This window comes from Megascapheus bottae, chromosome 17, assembly GCF_031878675.1.
Source record: "Megascapheus bottae isolate mThoBot1 chromosome 17, mThoBot2.hap1, whole genome shotgun sequence".
Lineage (NCBI taxonomy): Eukaryota > Metazoa > Chordata > Mammalia > Rodentia > Geomyidae > Megascapheus > Megascapheus bottae.
In genome coordinates this window covers 50,666,106-50,678,424 of record NC_143525.1, presented here as the reverse complement: position 1 = coordinate 50,678,424, position 12,319 = coordinate 50,666,106, and the positions used below count along the sequence as shown (strand labels likewise).

At 64.5% G+C, this 12,319-nt stretch overlaps 1 protein-coding gene across 2 annotated transcripts in view; it reads right to left on the bottom strand.

The window, feature by feature from the left end:
* The window catches only part of Bahcc1 (BAH domain and coiled-coil containing 1), a 49,896-nt gene that overhangs the window by 12,165 nt on the left and 25,412 nt on the right, over nucleotides 1-12,319 (bottom strand). Inside the window, exons 3-13 of one of the 2 annotated variants that reach the window (XM_090351357.1) lie at nucleotides 10,292-10,417; nucleotides 6,412-8,163; nucleotides 6,123-6,231; nucleotides 5,742-5,917; nucleotides 5,495-5,653; nucleotides 5,148-5,278; nucleotides 5,052-5,084; nucleotides 4,573-4,906; nucleotides 2,957-3,760; nucleotides 768-967; nucleotides 436-572 (exon numbers count right to left, since the gene is read on the bottom strand). In XM_090351357.1, coding sequence (XP_090207483.1) covers nucleotides 436-572; nucleotides 768-967; nucleotides 2,957-3,760; nucleotides 4,573-4,906; nucleotides 5,052-5,084; nucleotides 5,148-5,278; nucleotides 5,495-5,653; nucleotides 5,742-5,917; nucleotides 6,123-6,231; nucleotides 6,412-8,163; nucleotides 10,292-10,417 — 3,961 coding nt within the window. Of the gene's footprint in view, nucleotides 1-435; nucleotides 573-767; nucleotides 968-2,956; nucleotides 3,761-4,572; nucleotides 4,907-5,051; nucleotides 5,279-5,494; nucleotides 5,654-5,741; nucleotides 5,918-6,122; nucleotides 6,232-6,411; nucleotides 8,164-10,291; nucleotides 10,418-12,319 lie in introns of both variants that reach the window. The other variant, XM_090351358.1, reaches the window with a different exon arrangement.

Here is a 12,319-nt window from a genome sequence, read left to right as displayed (position 1 = left end):
TGAGCAAAGCTGCCAGGGGCAGGAAGCTCCAGCCAGGCAGGCTGAGGGCAGGGCTCAGCTCGCCTGTCTGTCCCTGCACCGAGTTCCCCTGTCCTGCATATGCCAGCCCTGGGCACTGCCACCCCCGTGTCACCTGCTGTCCCCTCTGCCCACCTGCTGGCCAGACACCCTGGGACATGTGGTTCCCACTGTGGACAGGTCTACTGTGTACGGTCTCTGCTGGGCCACAGGCTTTTCTGCCAGGGCTGACCAGAGCTGGGTTTCCTCTTGGGATGAAAGCCCTACCCCTGGGCTCAGGGACCTCTAGACCCAGCTTCCCAGGAACCTGACAGACGGGGCCTGGCTCGAGCCCACACCTGGCCCAGGAATTTCCCGAGAGGCCAACAGTGCCCACAGTCCGTGCATGCCCCCCCTGCATGCCCGGCCCTGGCGTACTCATGGTCGTGTCTGCGCTGCAGGCGCGCCAGCTCCCGCTGCTTCTCCTTGTAGCGCCGCTGAAGCTCTGCGAGCTGCATGCGGATTTCCACTTCCTGTGTGTCTAGCCGGTCAATGGCAGCCTTCAGGGGGCATACCTGTGTACAGGGAGGAGCCTGAGGCTGGGGGAGGAGCCTGAGGCTGAGGGAGGAGCCTGAGGCTGGGGGAGGGCTGAGGCTGGGGGAGGAGCCTGAGGCTGGGGGAGGAGCCTGAGGCTGGGGGAGGGCCTGAGCTGGGGGTGTAGGGCTTGCCCCCACCCTGCTGTGGCCCTGGGTAACAGGTCCCCCACTTACGGGCTTGCTCTTGGGGGTCCAGGTGTCCTTGCGCTGCTGGATCTGCATGCGGGGGGTGAGCCTGGGGCTGCAGCTGAGGTCAGTGCATGGTTGCTGGGCCGAGGTGAGGGGGCTCAGGCCGGCAGCCTCCACCAGGGACCAGGCTGTGGCCAGGGTGGCCAGGTGCTGCAGGTTGAAGGTCAGCACATCCTCGTCCCCTGCTGGGGACAGGAGGGTCTGTGTGGGTCCCCTCAGCCTCCACCTGAGCGTAACCCTGGCCCTCGGGACATGAAGACCAGGGACAAGGTTAGAACAGAGGGCTGGGGCGATGGCCAAACTAGGGGGGGCCCAAAGCAGACAGGTGGGTGATGCAGGATCTTGGAGCACCACCAAGAAGCATTGCTGAACTGCTGCTGGCATCGCTGGTGCCACCCAGGGGCTTCGGTCTGACCAGGGAATGCGCTGAGCCTCTAGTCACAGACCAAGGTCCGGGTCAGGCAGGCAGACACTGCCCATACCGCAGGCCCTGCCCCTGGTGCCGCCTCCTGCTGCCTCTTCTTGGGGGACACCACAGTCCCCATCTCAGTACAGAGCACTAGAGCCGGCTCCTCTGCATCCTATGTAGACTCTGGGGGTATTGGCAGGCTGTTTCTGCCCTTTCTCACTCAACATCACATCCAGGTCCAGAAACTTCCAGCATGCCCTGGCCCTCTGGGAAGGGGACGGGGTCCCTGCGCCTGGAGGGGCAGGGGCAGTGTGGGTTCTGCAGGTCACAGACACAGCGAGTGAGCCTGGTGGTCCCAGGAATGAGGAGAAGACCTGGACAGCCCAGCGTGGGGTCACAACTCCAGCGGGCAGCATCCGTTTAGGGGAGAGGCCTGGAGGCGGAGGACTGAGCACAGAGGCTGACCCTGAGACGGGAGTCCCTCAGCCACAGCGCTGTCTGGCCAGCCACCATCTCAGTACTGGGTGGGACCAGTGAACGGGGTGGGGGAGGAGTGACAGGGAGGGGTGAGGTGTGGTGAGGCTGCTCATGACCGTCCCCACACAACTGGGACTGCAGGCCAGGCCTGGCCGGACAACATCACGCCCATACTGGCTTAGGCATGTGGGTTTCCACCCAAGACCTGTGCCCTGTACTTATTAACTCAATGGACACGCTCCAGCCCTGCCAGCATCCACAGGTTGCACACACAGACACACACATGCACACACCGTGCTCCCATCTACTCCATGCCCGAGACCTCCTCTTGGGACCAGCCAACCCTCACACGGGTCTCCAGAAGCTTGACCCTGGCGCTGGTACCCCCATTGTTTTCTAGCCCACATGGCAGCATCTGGCTGGGGACCTGTGCCAGGCAAGGCTCCCGTTTACTCCCCTCTGCAGGTACAGCTACTCTGTGCAGCAGGGCCTCCAGGCAAGCTCTGCCTGGTGCTGCCACAGCCCAAGACCTGGCCCAGGAGGCCCAGGGCCTTCAGGGAAAGGGCCCTCCCAGAGGCACTTGTCTCCACTTGGCACGAAGGTACGGGAGCTTTCTGCATCAGGGAAGCAAGGCTGAGCCCACGGACCTCCTCACAAAGCCTGGCTGGGGTGCTCCCCCCTGGGAGGGGCTTCCTCCGGGACCCCAGGGGAAGTTTGGAGGTCTGCTCTGGCAGTAGGAGGGGTTTCTGGGGGAGAAGGGGAGCTGTGCAGGGTTCCTGCTGGGTGGGGGCTGTGGGCGTCTGAGGGGCAGGGTCCCTGCCAGGGAGGGTCTTGGTCTCCTCTCCTCTGCAGTCCCAGCACATCCTGGGGCCCTGGGGTGGCGGAGCCCAGACGTCAGGGCTTCCCCTCCCAGCCAGGGTCTCCTCCCCTGGAGCTGACTGGTGAGGACCGGGAAGAGGCGGCCACATATAACTTCCTGCCTAGCTTATGGCATCTCCCGTGAAGAAATGGAGGTGGCACAGAGATCCGCCTTCCAAGGAGTCCCTCTAAACCAGCCATGGAGGGGAGGTCTGGTCTGGGGGGCCCGGCCTGCCCAGGTCCCAGGGCTGGAGAGGGTCTTGTACTGGCTGGCACATGGCCTTGGACTTCCATGGAGAAGGATGCTCCGCAGGGGCTGTCTTCTCCTTGGGGACATGCGAGCCAGGCCACTGCCGGGCCAGCTGGCCCTGAGCCAACCTGATGGCCCAGCTCACAGAGTCCAGGAAGGGTCACTGGAGCCACGGCTCACCTTGTGTGGTGCACTCACTCCTCTGCCGCTGAATCTCCAGGTCGGCTAGCTCGCTGAGCAGGGCAATTCCATGAATCCCTGAGCTGCAGGGCTGGGGGGCCGTGCTGGGGGACCCCGAGGCCGCGGGGGGCTGAGGACCCGGCAGACGGACGCCGGGTAGGTCTCCTAGGTCCACAGTTGCAGCCACCAGGGCATCCAGGCCGGGCAGTGTCCTGGGAGGGTGACCGCTGCTGGGAGCGGTCCAGCCCTCCTCGGAGTCCCCTACACTGTCCTCTTCCTCCCGTGGCTTGGTCTTTTCTGGGGCTTGCTGTGTTTCCTCCTCTTCCTTGTCCAGGGTACCTGAGCTCCCTGCCTGCTGCTCCAGCGCTTGGGGGGAGGCACCCAGCGGGGCCCCCTCCTCTCCAGTCCTCTCCTCCTGCGTCCCTCCCTGAGTAGAATTAGCCTGGCCAGCAGCCTCAGGGTCCCCTCCCTCCAGGAGGTCCCCAAATCTCAGTTCTCGTAGCCCTTCAAGAGGACTGGGGTCCTCTGCCTTCCCCGGGGACCCCCGCTCTGCAGGGTGGGGTGTGGCAGCAAGGTCCTGAGGGGCCTCCATGGCCCCGACCAGCAGCTCAGCTCCCTCCAGGCTCCTGGGGCTGCAGGGGGTCAGGTCCCCGGGCGGCAGCGTCCTTGTCCTCACGGGATCTGACTGGGCCCCTGGGACAGACGTTTGCATAGTTTCGGGCTCTGGGAGGTCTGAGGAGTGCACATCTGAGGGAAGGGAGAAGCCCACGCTGGCTGTGGGGCGCAGGAATCCTGGAGGCAGGTCTGTGGAAGAGGGCAGGGGTCAGAAGGCCGAGGGCACGTGGTGGGGGAGGGGGAGAGCAGCCCCTTGGCTGGGCAGGGAGGGGCTCTCCTGGACTCCCACCGGGAGGGAGGGAACTCCACCGCTCTGGAGGGAGGAGGGATGGGGTAGCTGGAGGTGAGGTGTAGGGGCAGCCCCTCTCCTCAGGAGTATCTCGAGGGTGGTATGGTGTTTCTTGGTCAAGAAAAATGAGTGATTTTAAAACACAATGTTTGAATGAGCGTTTTCCCTGAACCAGAACAAGCTGGCAGCATGGCGGGGCATTATGCTCCATTAAGTACAATTTAAAAAAGGGGGGGGGCGCGGAACCCTCCAAACCAAACCAGACCAGAACCCTCTGGGGGCTCAGGGAACTGGGGTGGGCTGTGCTGGCTGCGTGGATTCAAGCTGATGTGCAGAATCACACAGGAGAGGGGTGCAGCCCCCACCCCGGCCCAGGCAGTGAGGTCTGCTCTAATGACTGCTCAGCTTTGCTGGAGCCCAGCTGGACCAGGGCCAGGGCCTGTGTCTGGTGCCCTTGTGTCCAGCTGCCATCACAGGCAGGCAGGTACAGTGCTGGCCCTGCTGGCCAAGGGGGCTCAGCCTTCCTCAGCTGCCACCTGCCAAGGCATGGAAGACAGTGGGGACCTCGGGAGCTTTTCCAGGGATGGAGAGGAGTGTGGAGAGGGAAGAGAAAGGAAGCCACCACCCCCCCCCCCGCGCCCCACCTGACTGCCCACAGGGCATGGAGATGGAGGGGGGCAGGGCTGCACGCCTGGCTGGTAGGGCCTCTCACCTGGTTCCAGGGAGGTGAGGTCAGCTCCAGGCCGTCGGCCCTCTCGCTTGTCCTCGGCCAGGGGCCCCTTGGAGCCAGGCCCAGGGCTGCGGTCCCGACAAGCGGATAAAGTGCAGGGGGCACTGGGACGAGGCGGTGGTGTGGGGCAGCTGGCGGGGGTCCTCAGGGGGGGAGAGTGGCAGCAGGGAGACAGCTTGACCGGGCCTGCGGCGGCTGCGGCAGGTGAGGGAGTGCCCTTGGCCGTAGGGGTTAAGGCAACTGGCTTGTGGGTAGACTTCAGGGCCTTCTCCTGGGCCGGCTCCTCCATCTCCACGTGGTGGTCCTCAGGCTTCCGCTGGTGGGCAGGGGAGGGGGAGAGGCTCAGCAGCAGCCTCTCCACACCGTGGGGATGCTCCCCTGGCGGGAGGCATGCGGGAGCTCTCTGGGCTGGCAGGGATGGAGCCAGGGAGGGTCCCGGGCGCGTGCAGCGCTGGGGATACCTGGAACTGGGCAGCCCGCTGCAGCTCCAGGGCCTGAGCAGCTCGGTGGTGCTGCTGCTGCTGCTGCTGCTGCTGTTGCTGCTGCTGCTGTAGGGCATAGAGCTCCTGCTGCCGCAGCAGCTGGGGCCTCGAGTACATGGGGAGCTGCCCGGGGTGCTGCATGTGGGAGGCAGGCCCTCGGCCCCCGTACACGGGGGGCCACAGCGAGGCCTGGTCCATGACTTCCGCTGTGGGTGGGGCCAGAGAGCCATCAGCTCTAGCCAAGGAGGTGGGTCCCCCCTGGGCTGCTGCCCCCAGCCCATCCATCACAGCCCATCCCCAGATGACCAGCATCCCGGGGCCTCTCCCCCCAGGCACCTGCCCTGCCCCTCTCCAGTGCCTGCCACCCTCCTTGGACCTGCCAACAACCCCGGGTGTCAACCATGAGGCAGGGCAGCCCTTACCGAGCGAGTGGGGGGCTGTGTGGGGTGTGGGCTCCGAGGGCAGGATGACGAGCTGCGCCGGCGTGTCCTGGGACAGAGGGAAGACCGAGGACATGGAGCCAGGCACCGAGGCAGGGAAGCCGGACGGCAGGTTCTGGTGCAGGGCAGGGTGGCTGAGGCCTAGGAAACAGAGGCACGGTGCTCAGGCCAGCGGAGCCCGGCTAGGAGGGGACCGGTGCCAGTTGCAGGCCACCCTCCGAGTACTGACCATAGGAATGGCCCCCCATCCACAAGGAGGGGCTGCGTGTGCGGGGCAGCCAGGGAGGGTGGGGGGCGGGGTCCCCACCCAGCTGGCTGCCCTGCATCATGAGGTGGGGGGCCAGGTCTCCGGGACAGCTGCTTGAGGGGTGCATCCGGGCAAACTCCACCAGGTCCTTGTTGTCCCTGGAAGATAGTCGTGGTTAGCTTTGTCCCTGGCTACCCCTGAGCCTCCTTCGACCAGGGAGAAACAGAGGCCCCCATAGAGGTTTCTGAGCCAGAGTCTAGCGTCTGGGCCCCACACCTCCCACCTTCCCCTGGGAGCAGGAAGCTCCCCTCAGCCCCCCTCCCTCCCCCCGCAGCCCTCATGGCATCATAGCCTGGCTCTTACTGTAGCAGCAGCTCTCGGCCAGCCAGTCCCAGGCGGTCATCGCACAACCTCGTCCTCTCCTCCTCACCCTCTAGGTCCAGCACGTGTGCAGCACGTGGGCCCCCACCAGCTGCACAGGAGCAACATGAAAGAAAAAGGAAGGACGTTGTGGTGGGCAGAGGCCACCAGTCGGAGCAAGCTGTGGCCCTCAGTGAGTCAGGGCCATCCATGATGGGAGTCTTCTGACCCTGGGGGTCTCCGGGGGACATTCCGGGGCCAATGTGGGTGTCCCCGCCTGAGGGTGCTGTACCTTTGAAGGTGGAGGCGCTCCTGCCCTGCCGCCCACTGTTGGCATTGTAGCCCACGTCTGGCCTGCTGGCCGTGTCCTTCTGCCGAGCCAAGGCCACGGCGATGCCCACGGGCGGCTGCCGCACCTCTCCGTCTCCGTGCACAGCGTCGTGCTCCCGGATCCGGGCACAGTCTGGCCTTTCCACTGGGCCTGGGCCCTTGGAGGCTGGGAACTTGGCCTCCTGCTGGACACAGCTGGCCTTAAGGCCACCCAGGCCCACAAAGGGTGTCTTCTGCCCCACAACCAGGGCCTGGTTGCTGTACTTGAGCAAGTTCTTCATGGCTGAGGCCTCATCGGGTGGGGCGGGCAGCTCCTGGGATAGGAGGGCCGCCTGCTGCAGGCCACCGCCGAAAGGGTCCAGGTAGGAACTGCCCTTGCGCTCCTCGCTGATGGCCATGGCGGTGGCCTGGCCTGTCTGGACACTCCATGGGGGCAGGTGGGGCCCGCTATAGCCCAGAGACGCCAGCTCCAGGGATGGGCGCTTGGCCTCAGCCCCGCCCGCCCCGGTCTCCAGCTCCGGGGCCGCCAAGTGCTGCTGGTGTCGGATACGGGCCACCTTCTGGGCCCCGTGGGGGCCGGCGCTGGCCTCCTTGTTGGCCACTTTCTCTAAAGTGCAGCAGGCCTGGGCGGCCTTCCCGCCCAGGGGCTCCTGGTGGCTGGGCCGGGCGCAGTCCTGTGGGGGGGTGGGCAGCTCGAAGTAGCCACTTTTGTCCAGACTGCCCTTGGGGAGTCTGGGGAAGGGGGGCTCGGGGCCCGGGCTGAGGTACTCCAGGCCTTTCAGCCGGGGGTGTAGGGCAGTCTGGAAGCCGCCGGGCCGCCGCTCACCCTTGCCCTCGGCCTTCAGGTGGGCATAGGAGACTCCATAAGGCGTGGCGTGGTCGGGAGCCAGGGCCCCGTCCAGGTGCCGGTCCTTGCCCTCACCTGCCACGGCACAGGCCTCGGTCGCCTGGAAGGGGCGGCTCTTGTCGGCCAAGTGTCCCACAGAAGGCACAAAGGTGGGCCCGCTGGCCTTTAGTTCCCGGGAGACTTTGTCCTGCAGCGGGCAGAGCCCATCAGGCCCGGAGTGCAGCTGCAGGCAGGGGAAGGAGCCCGCGGCTGTGCTGAGGGGCGGGGGTGGCCCGGCAGGCAGGCCAGAGGGCACTGTGTAGGACACTGCGTGGTGCAGCATCTGCCGCCGCTCCAGGCACTCGCTGAAGGCTGGCCCTGGCTCCACGGGCCCTGCCATCTCCTTAGCGCAACGCCCCGCGGCTGCCAGCCCGGCGCCAGGCCGGCCCAGCACGCCCCCTGCGCAGCTGGCCAGCGTAGCCTTGCCCACGTCCCCGTTGAGCACCTTGGTGTTGAGGAGGCAGGAGGCGAGGTGCTTGGGGCGGTCTTCACAGGAGCCCCGGGCGGCAGGGCCCCCCTCCTTGCAAGGCCCATCCGCTGGCATGGGGGGCACCAGCTTGTGCCGCTCTTTGCCGCCGCTGTCCTCCTCCACAGCAGGCCTCTCCCTGCCCTCCGCCCCCTTGCTGGCCTTCTCTTTGCCCAGCTCTTTGCCCATGAGGAAGCGGTCGAATTCCTTGGGGCCCTTCTGCGGGGGGGCGGGCTCGGCCCGGTCCCGGCTGCAGGAGCCGATGGGCAGAGCGGGGGCGGCCCGGGCCACGCTGGGGAAGCTGTGGTTGGCAGGGAGGATGGCAGCAGGCTGCGGGGGCAGGTTGCGTAGGTAGAAGTTATCTGTGAACCAAACAGCCAAGATCAGCAGGAAGCCCGGGAGGCCCGGGGAGCCCAGGTCCCCACCCCTACTCCTGAGTCCTGTCTAGGGACAGCTTCTGCGTCCACGCTATTTGACTTTCCCGTTGACACTGAGACTTGAACTCAGGGCCTTGATCCTGTGGTCTATACATGAGCCATGCCTCCCCTCCTCGGTTTTGCTTTTATCGTCTTCCCAGGTATGACCTTGGCTTCTGCCCTTTGCTGGCATGGGCGCATTCCTTCCCAGTAGCTGGGGAGACAGTGTGTATCATTGGACTAGCTGGATTCTGCCTCCCCCACCCCTTTCTCCCTCAATGTGGAGAAACAGATCCTAGATAAACTGCAGCGTTCTAAGCATTACATGGGGTTGCTACACCATCAGCTGCCAGAACTTTCCAAATTCTAATTGTAGCTTCCTCCCATAACACAGTACCCAGAGCTGTGAAAGCCCCTGGCCTCCTGGCCCCTGACCCCACCAGTGCCCCTGCACAGTGGGGACCTGAGGGCAATGCAGTCTATGGCTCCTACTGGACTGGAACCCCGGGGGGGGGGGCGAGGCCTAGGGTGTCTGAAGGACATCTAGGCCACCCTGGGAAGTTTGCTGTACCCACCTGTCCCCCACCTCAAGTCAGGCTGGAGGTAAGAACCCACTGCCTAGTTGGGGCCTTTGGGGGCAAAGCCTTCCTCTAGATTCTCCCAGCCAACTCACAGCCAGGCTGGAAGCTGGGGCGAGATCGGAGCTTCTGGGAAATCTGGGTGGGCAGCAGGTGAGGCTTAAAACTGAGGAACCAAGGGGGTGGGAGGTGGGGCGGGAAGAAACTTTTGGAACTTGTAAAACTGTCCTCAGTCATGTAAATTCCTTGTCAATTTCCTGCTAATTAGAAACAAGGGGTGAGGGGAGTGGGAAAGGGGAGCCCAGAAGAAACCTAATTAGCTCAATTTCCAAAACCAAATAATGTTCTTGGATGAGACTCTACCACAATATTGTGAAAATCGAGAGGCCTAGCCAGCAGGCTGCCGATCCACTAGGCGCCTGCTGCCCAGAGGGAGTCCCTGGGCCCAGGTTTGGGATCGGGTTTCTGGAGCTGGGACCAGACACCTGCCGGCCTCTGACAGATGCTGTCAAAACAGCTGCAGGCTTTGGGTGTGTGGCCAGGGGCTTCGGGGACTCAGCCAGGCAGGCAGGCTGGGCTCCTATGTGTCTGTGAGGGTCTGCCCAGGCTTACAGCTGCATCCCCTGGGGAGGGGGCGGGGGGGACATTCCCGGCCCAGCCTCAGTGGCAGCTGGCCCATCTGAGTGAGGCCAAGAATCTCCTGCTGAGGGCAGGACTGGCCCAAGAACCCAGACCAAGTTGGCACACCCAGGTCCTGGGGCCTGAGGACTGTAGGAGGCCCCCTCGCCAGGCCCGGCTTCCCCTCCTGGGGCACTCCAGGACTGCTGTGATGGAATCCCTGCATCTCCCTAACTCTCCACACTACATGACACAGGCCTAGCCGCCGGCCAGCTTCCCTGAGTCAGAGCTGACTCCATCCCAGACAGCCTGCCCACTGCTGGAGCTGGAGTGGTGATGACCTGAGGGCCCGCCCCGCCCCTCCTCCCCGAGTCTCTGCCCGTCCGGTCCGTTCCTTCTGGTCCTGTGGATCACACAGACAGTCCTGGCCTTCCAAGGGTCACCCTCAACCGATACGCACTGACTTAACACCATCCTGGCCCCTGAGCACTACACGGGGGGGGGGGGTCACCCTCCCCATGACAAAGCTCCATGACAAAGCGGCCAGGGCTGCCACCACGGGCTCCCGGACCCCTCCCTCCCACTCTGGGCTCAGCGGGCGAGGGGAGATGCAATGCAGTAGTAGTCCCTGGGTCTCCCTCCGTCCCCCTCACTAAAGGCGCCCCTGGGCAACCTCAGCACTGGGGGTGCAGGGCAAGGCCAGGCCACATGAGGCTTTTTTGTGCTCTTGGGATGAGCCGGGTGGCCCAGGGACCCAGTTCCCATCCTCGGTGGGAGGGCTGGCCTACACTGGCTGTCCTCGCTTCAGCTCGGAAGCTCCCAGCACCCCCCTCCAGGACGTGCCCCCCCCACCCCCCGCCAGGCCCCCCAGCACTTGCCTTTTTGGGCTCCATAGAAACGGTGGTGCTGCCCGTAGAGAACGTTGCTGTTTCCATGGTGATCCAAGTGGCTCACGGGTAGGAAGGTGGATGCCAGACTCCCCGAAAATCTGGGGTACGCTGGAGCTAAGGAAGTAAAAGGACTGGCTGTAGAGGTGGCTCCTGGCGCCCCGGCCCAGACCACAGCAGCCCCTGGAAGGTGAGAAGCCCCCAGGTGCACGGCACGCCGCCTGCCTGTGGGAAATCAGCCCATCAATACATCATATTAACTCTGACTCCACTAATACCATCCCTCCGGTGCAGCACAAATTGAATTGCTGATGGGCTGGAGAGGGGAGGCTGGAGGGGCTGCTTTTGATCCCGCCCAGCAGGCTTGCTCGGCCTCAGCTTCCAGGCCAAGCAACAAAAGGCCTCAAAGAAGGGTCTTGAGAGGAGGTGGGAAGTGGTCAGACTCCCCGTGGAGCTCCTGCCTAGGGGGAGCCAGAGCCAGGCCTGGCCACCATCCACAGGCCCCTGGACCAGCAGAGCTCTCCACCCAGGTCCAGCCTCTGTGGACTGAAGCTGCCCTCGGTCCCCAGCCTGGGTGCCCGGGGACTCCTTTCCGGCCCAGGCCACGGCCCCCAGCCACTGCCCGGTGGCTCTGAGTTGTGCCAGGCAGGCCTCTCTCAGACCTGAGGGTCCAGCTGGCCCTGGTTACCTGATCATACCCCTCCCCCTCCCTCTCCCTCCAGGTCCCTGCCTGCAGGAGACAGCTCCTAAGGAAGCTTGCCCCCCCTCCCCCCTGCAAGCCACCAGGAGTGTGGTTTCTCAGTGCGTTCTTTCCCACCTGACAGTGTCACCAAGTGCTGGCCCCGAGGTTCTGTGGAGGAGGTAAACCCTCCTCTGAGTCCCAGAGGTACTGAGAAGTCTCATTCTCTTTCTAGTCCTCAGTACCAAGCCTTTACTCCCCAGCACTGAGAGGACGGAGGGGTAGGCAGGGAGCCCCACATTTCCTTCAACAAGCTGGCAGCAGCCTTCCTCATCCTCTCTTGCTGGGCTACAGCCACAGCTAGGATATGGAGGTGGGGACAGCCCCGGGGGAATGGCAGGGGGCTGGACAGGGGTCTGTCCCCCAGGTGAGATGGCCCGTCTTCAGCTTGGGCATTAGATGCTGCCAACTCTTGGCTTCGTCTGTGTGCCCGTATGGGAGGCCAGCTGTGGACACCTGAGACCCATGGCTGCCCATGAACACCAGTGGCCCAAATTGCCCCTCCAGGATGAGCAGAGGGAACTGGGGGAGTGACAGATATTTGAGGCAGGACACCCTCCCCTACCCCATAGAGCAAACCAGACCCGAGAGGGGGATTCCGCCTGGCTCCAGGGTATGGTGCCACATCTCTTGAATGTCCCCAGGGCGGTGGGGCCCAGGACAATCCTGCTGCCCTGTGCTTTCTGCCCTGTTGACTTCCGGCGGAACAGACTATGCCAGGCAGTGATGAAGGCGGGTGCCGGCCTGAGGGCGCCTCCCCAGGAGCAGGGTCGGGGTCCGGCTGCCTCCCTGCTGCCAGTGTGAGCTCCAGCCACCACTGTCACTGGCCCAGGGGGCCAGGCTCCAGGAGCCTCGCGGCAGCAGACAGCACCAGGACAAGCCCCCCAGCGGGACTCGGATAGCACTGCGTTCCCAAGCACTGCTGCACAGAGAAGAAACTTGTTCCCTGGCTTGCATGCTCTGAGTGTGACCCCCTGCTCCTCCAGAAGGCCCTGGAAGAGCTCTGCGAAGTCCTGCACAGGGAAGCCTGATGGACAGAGTGCAGGTCCCCTCCCAGACCGCGTGAGAGGGCAGGGAAGGCACCAGCCGCCTCGCCTGTCCTGTCCCTCACAGGGCCTCCTGCTGGAGGCCAGGGCGATAGCCTGGCTGCTGCGGGGGACACATCTGCAGCAGATGTTTACCAGATTAAGCTCAGCTCCTGGAAGGCCCTGAGACTTGACAAAAGTTGAGTAGGGCGGGAGTGGGAGCAGCCGGCCAGGGCCTTGGGGGAGTGAGGGGGG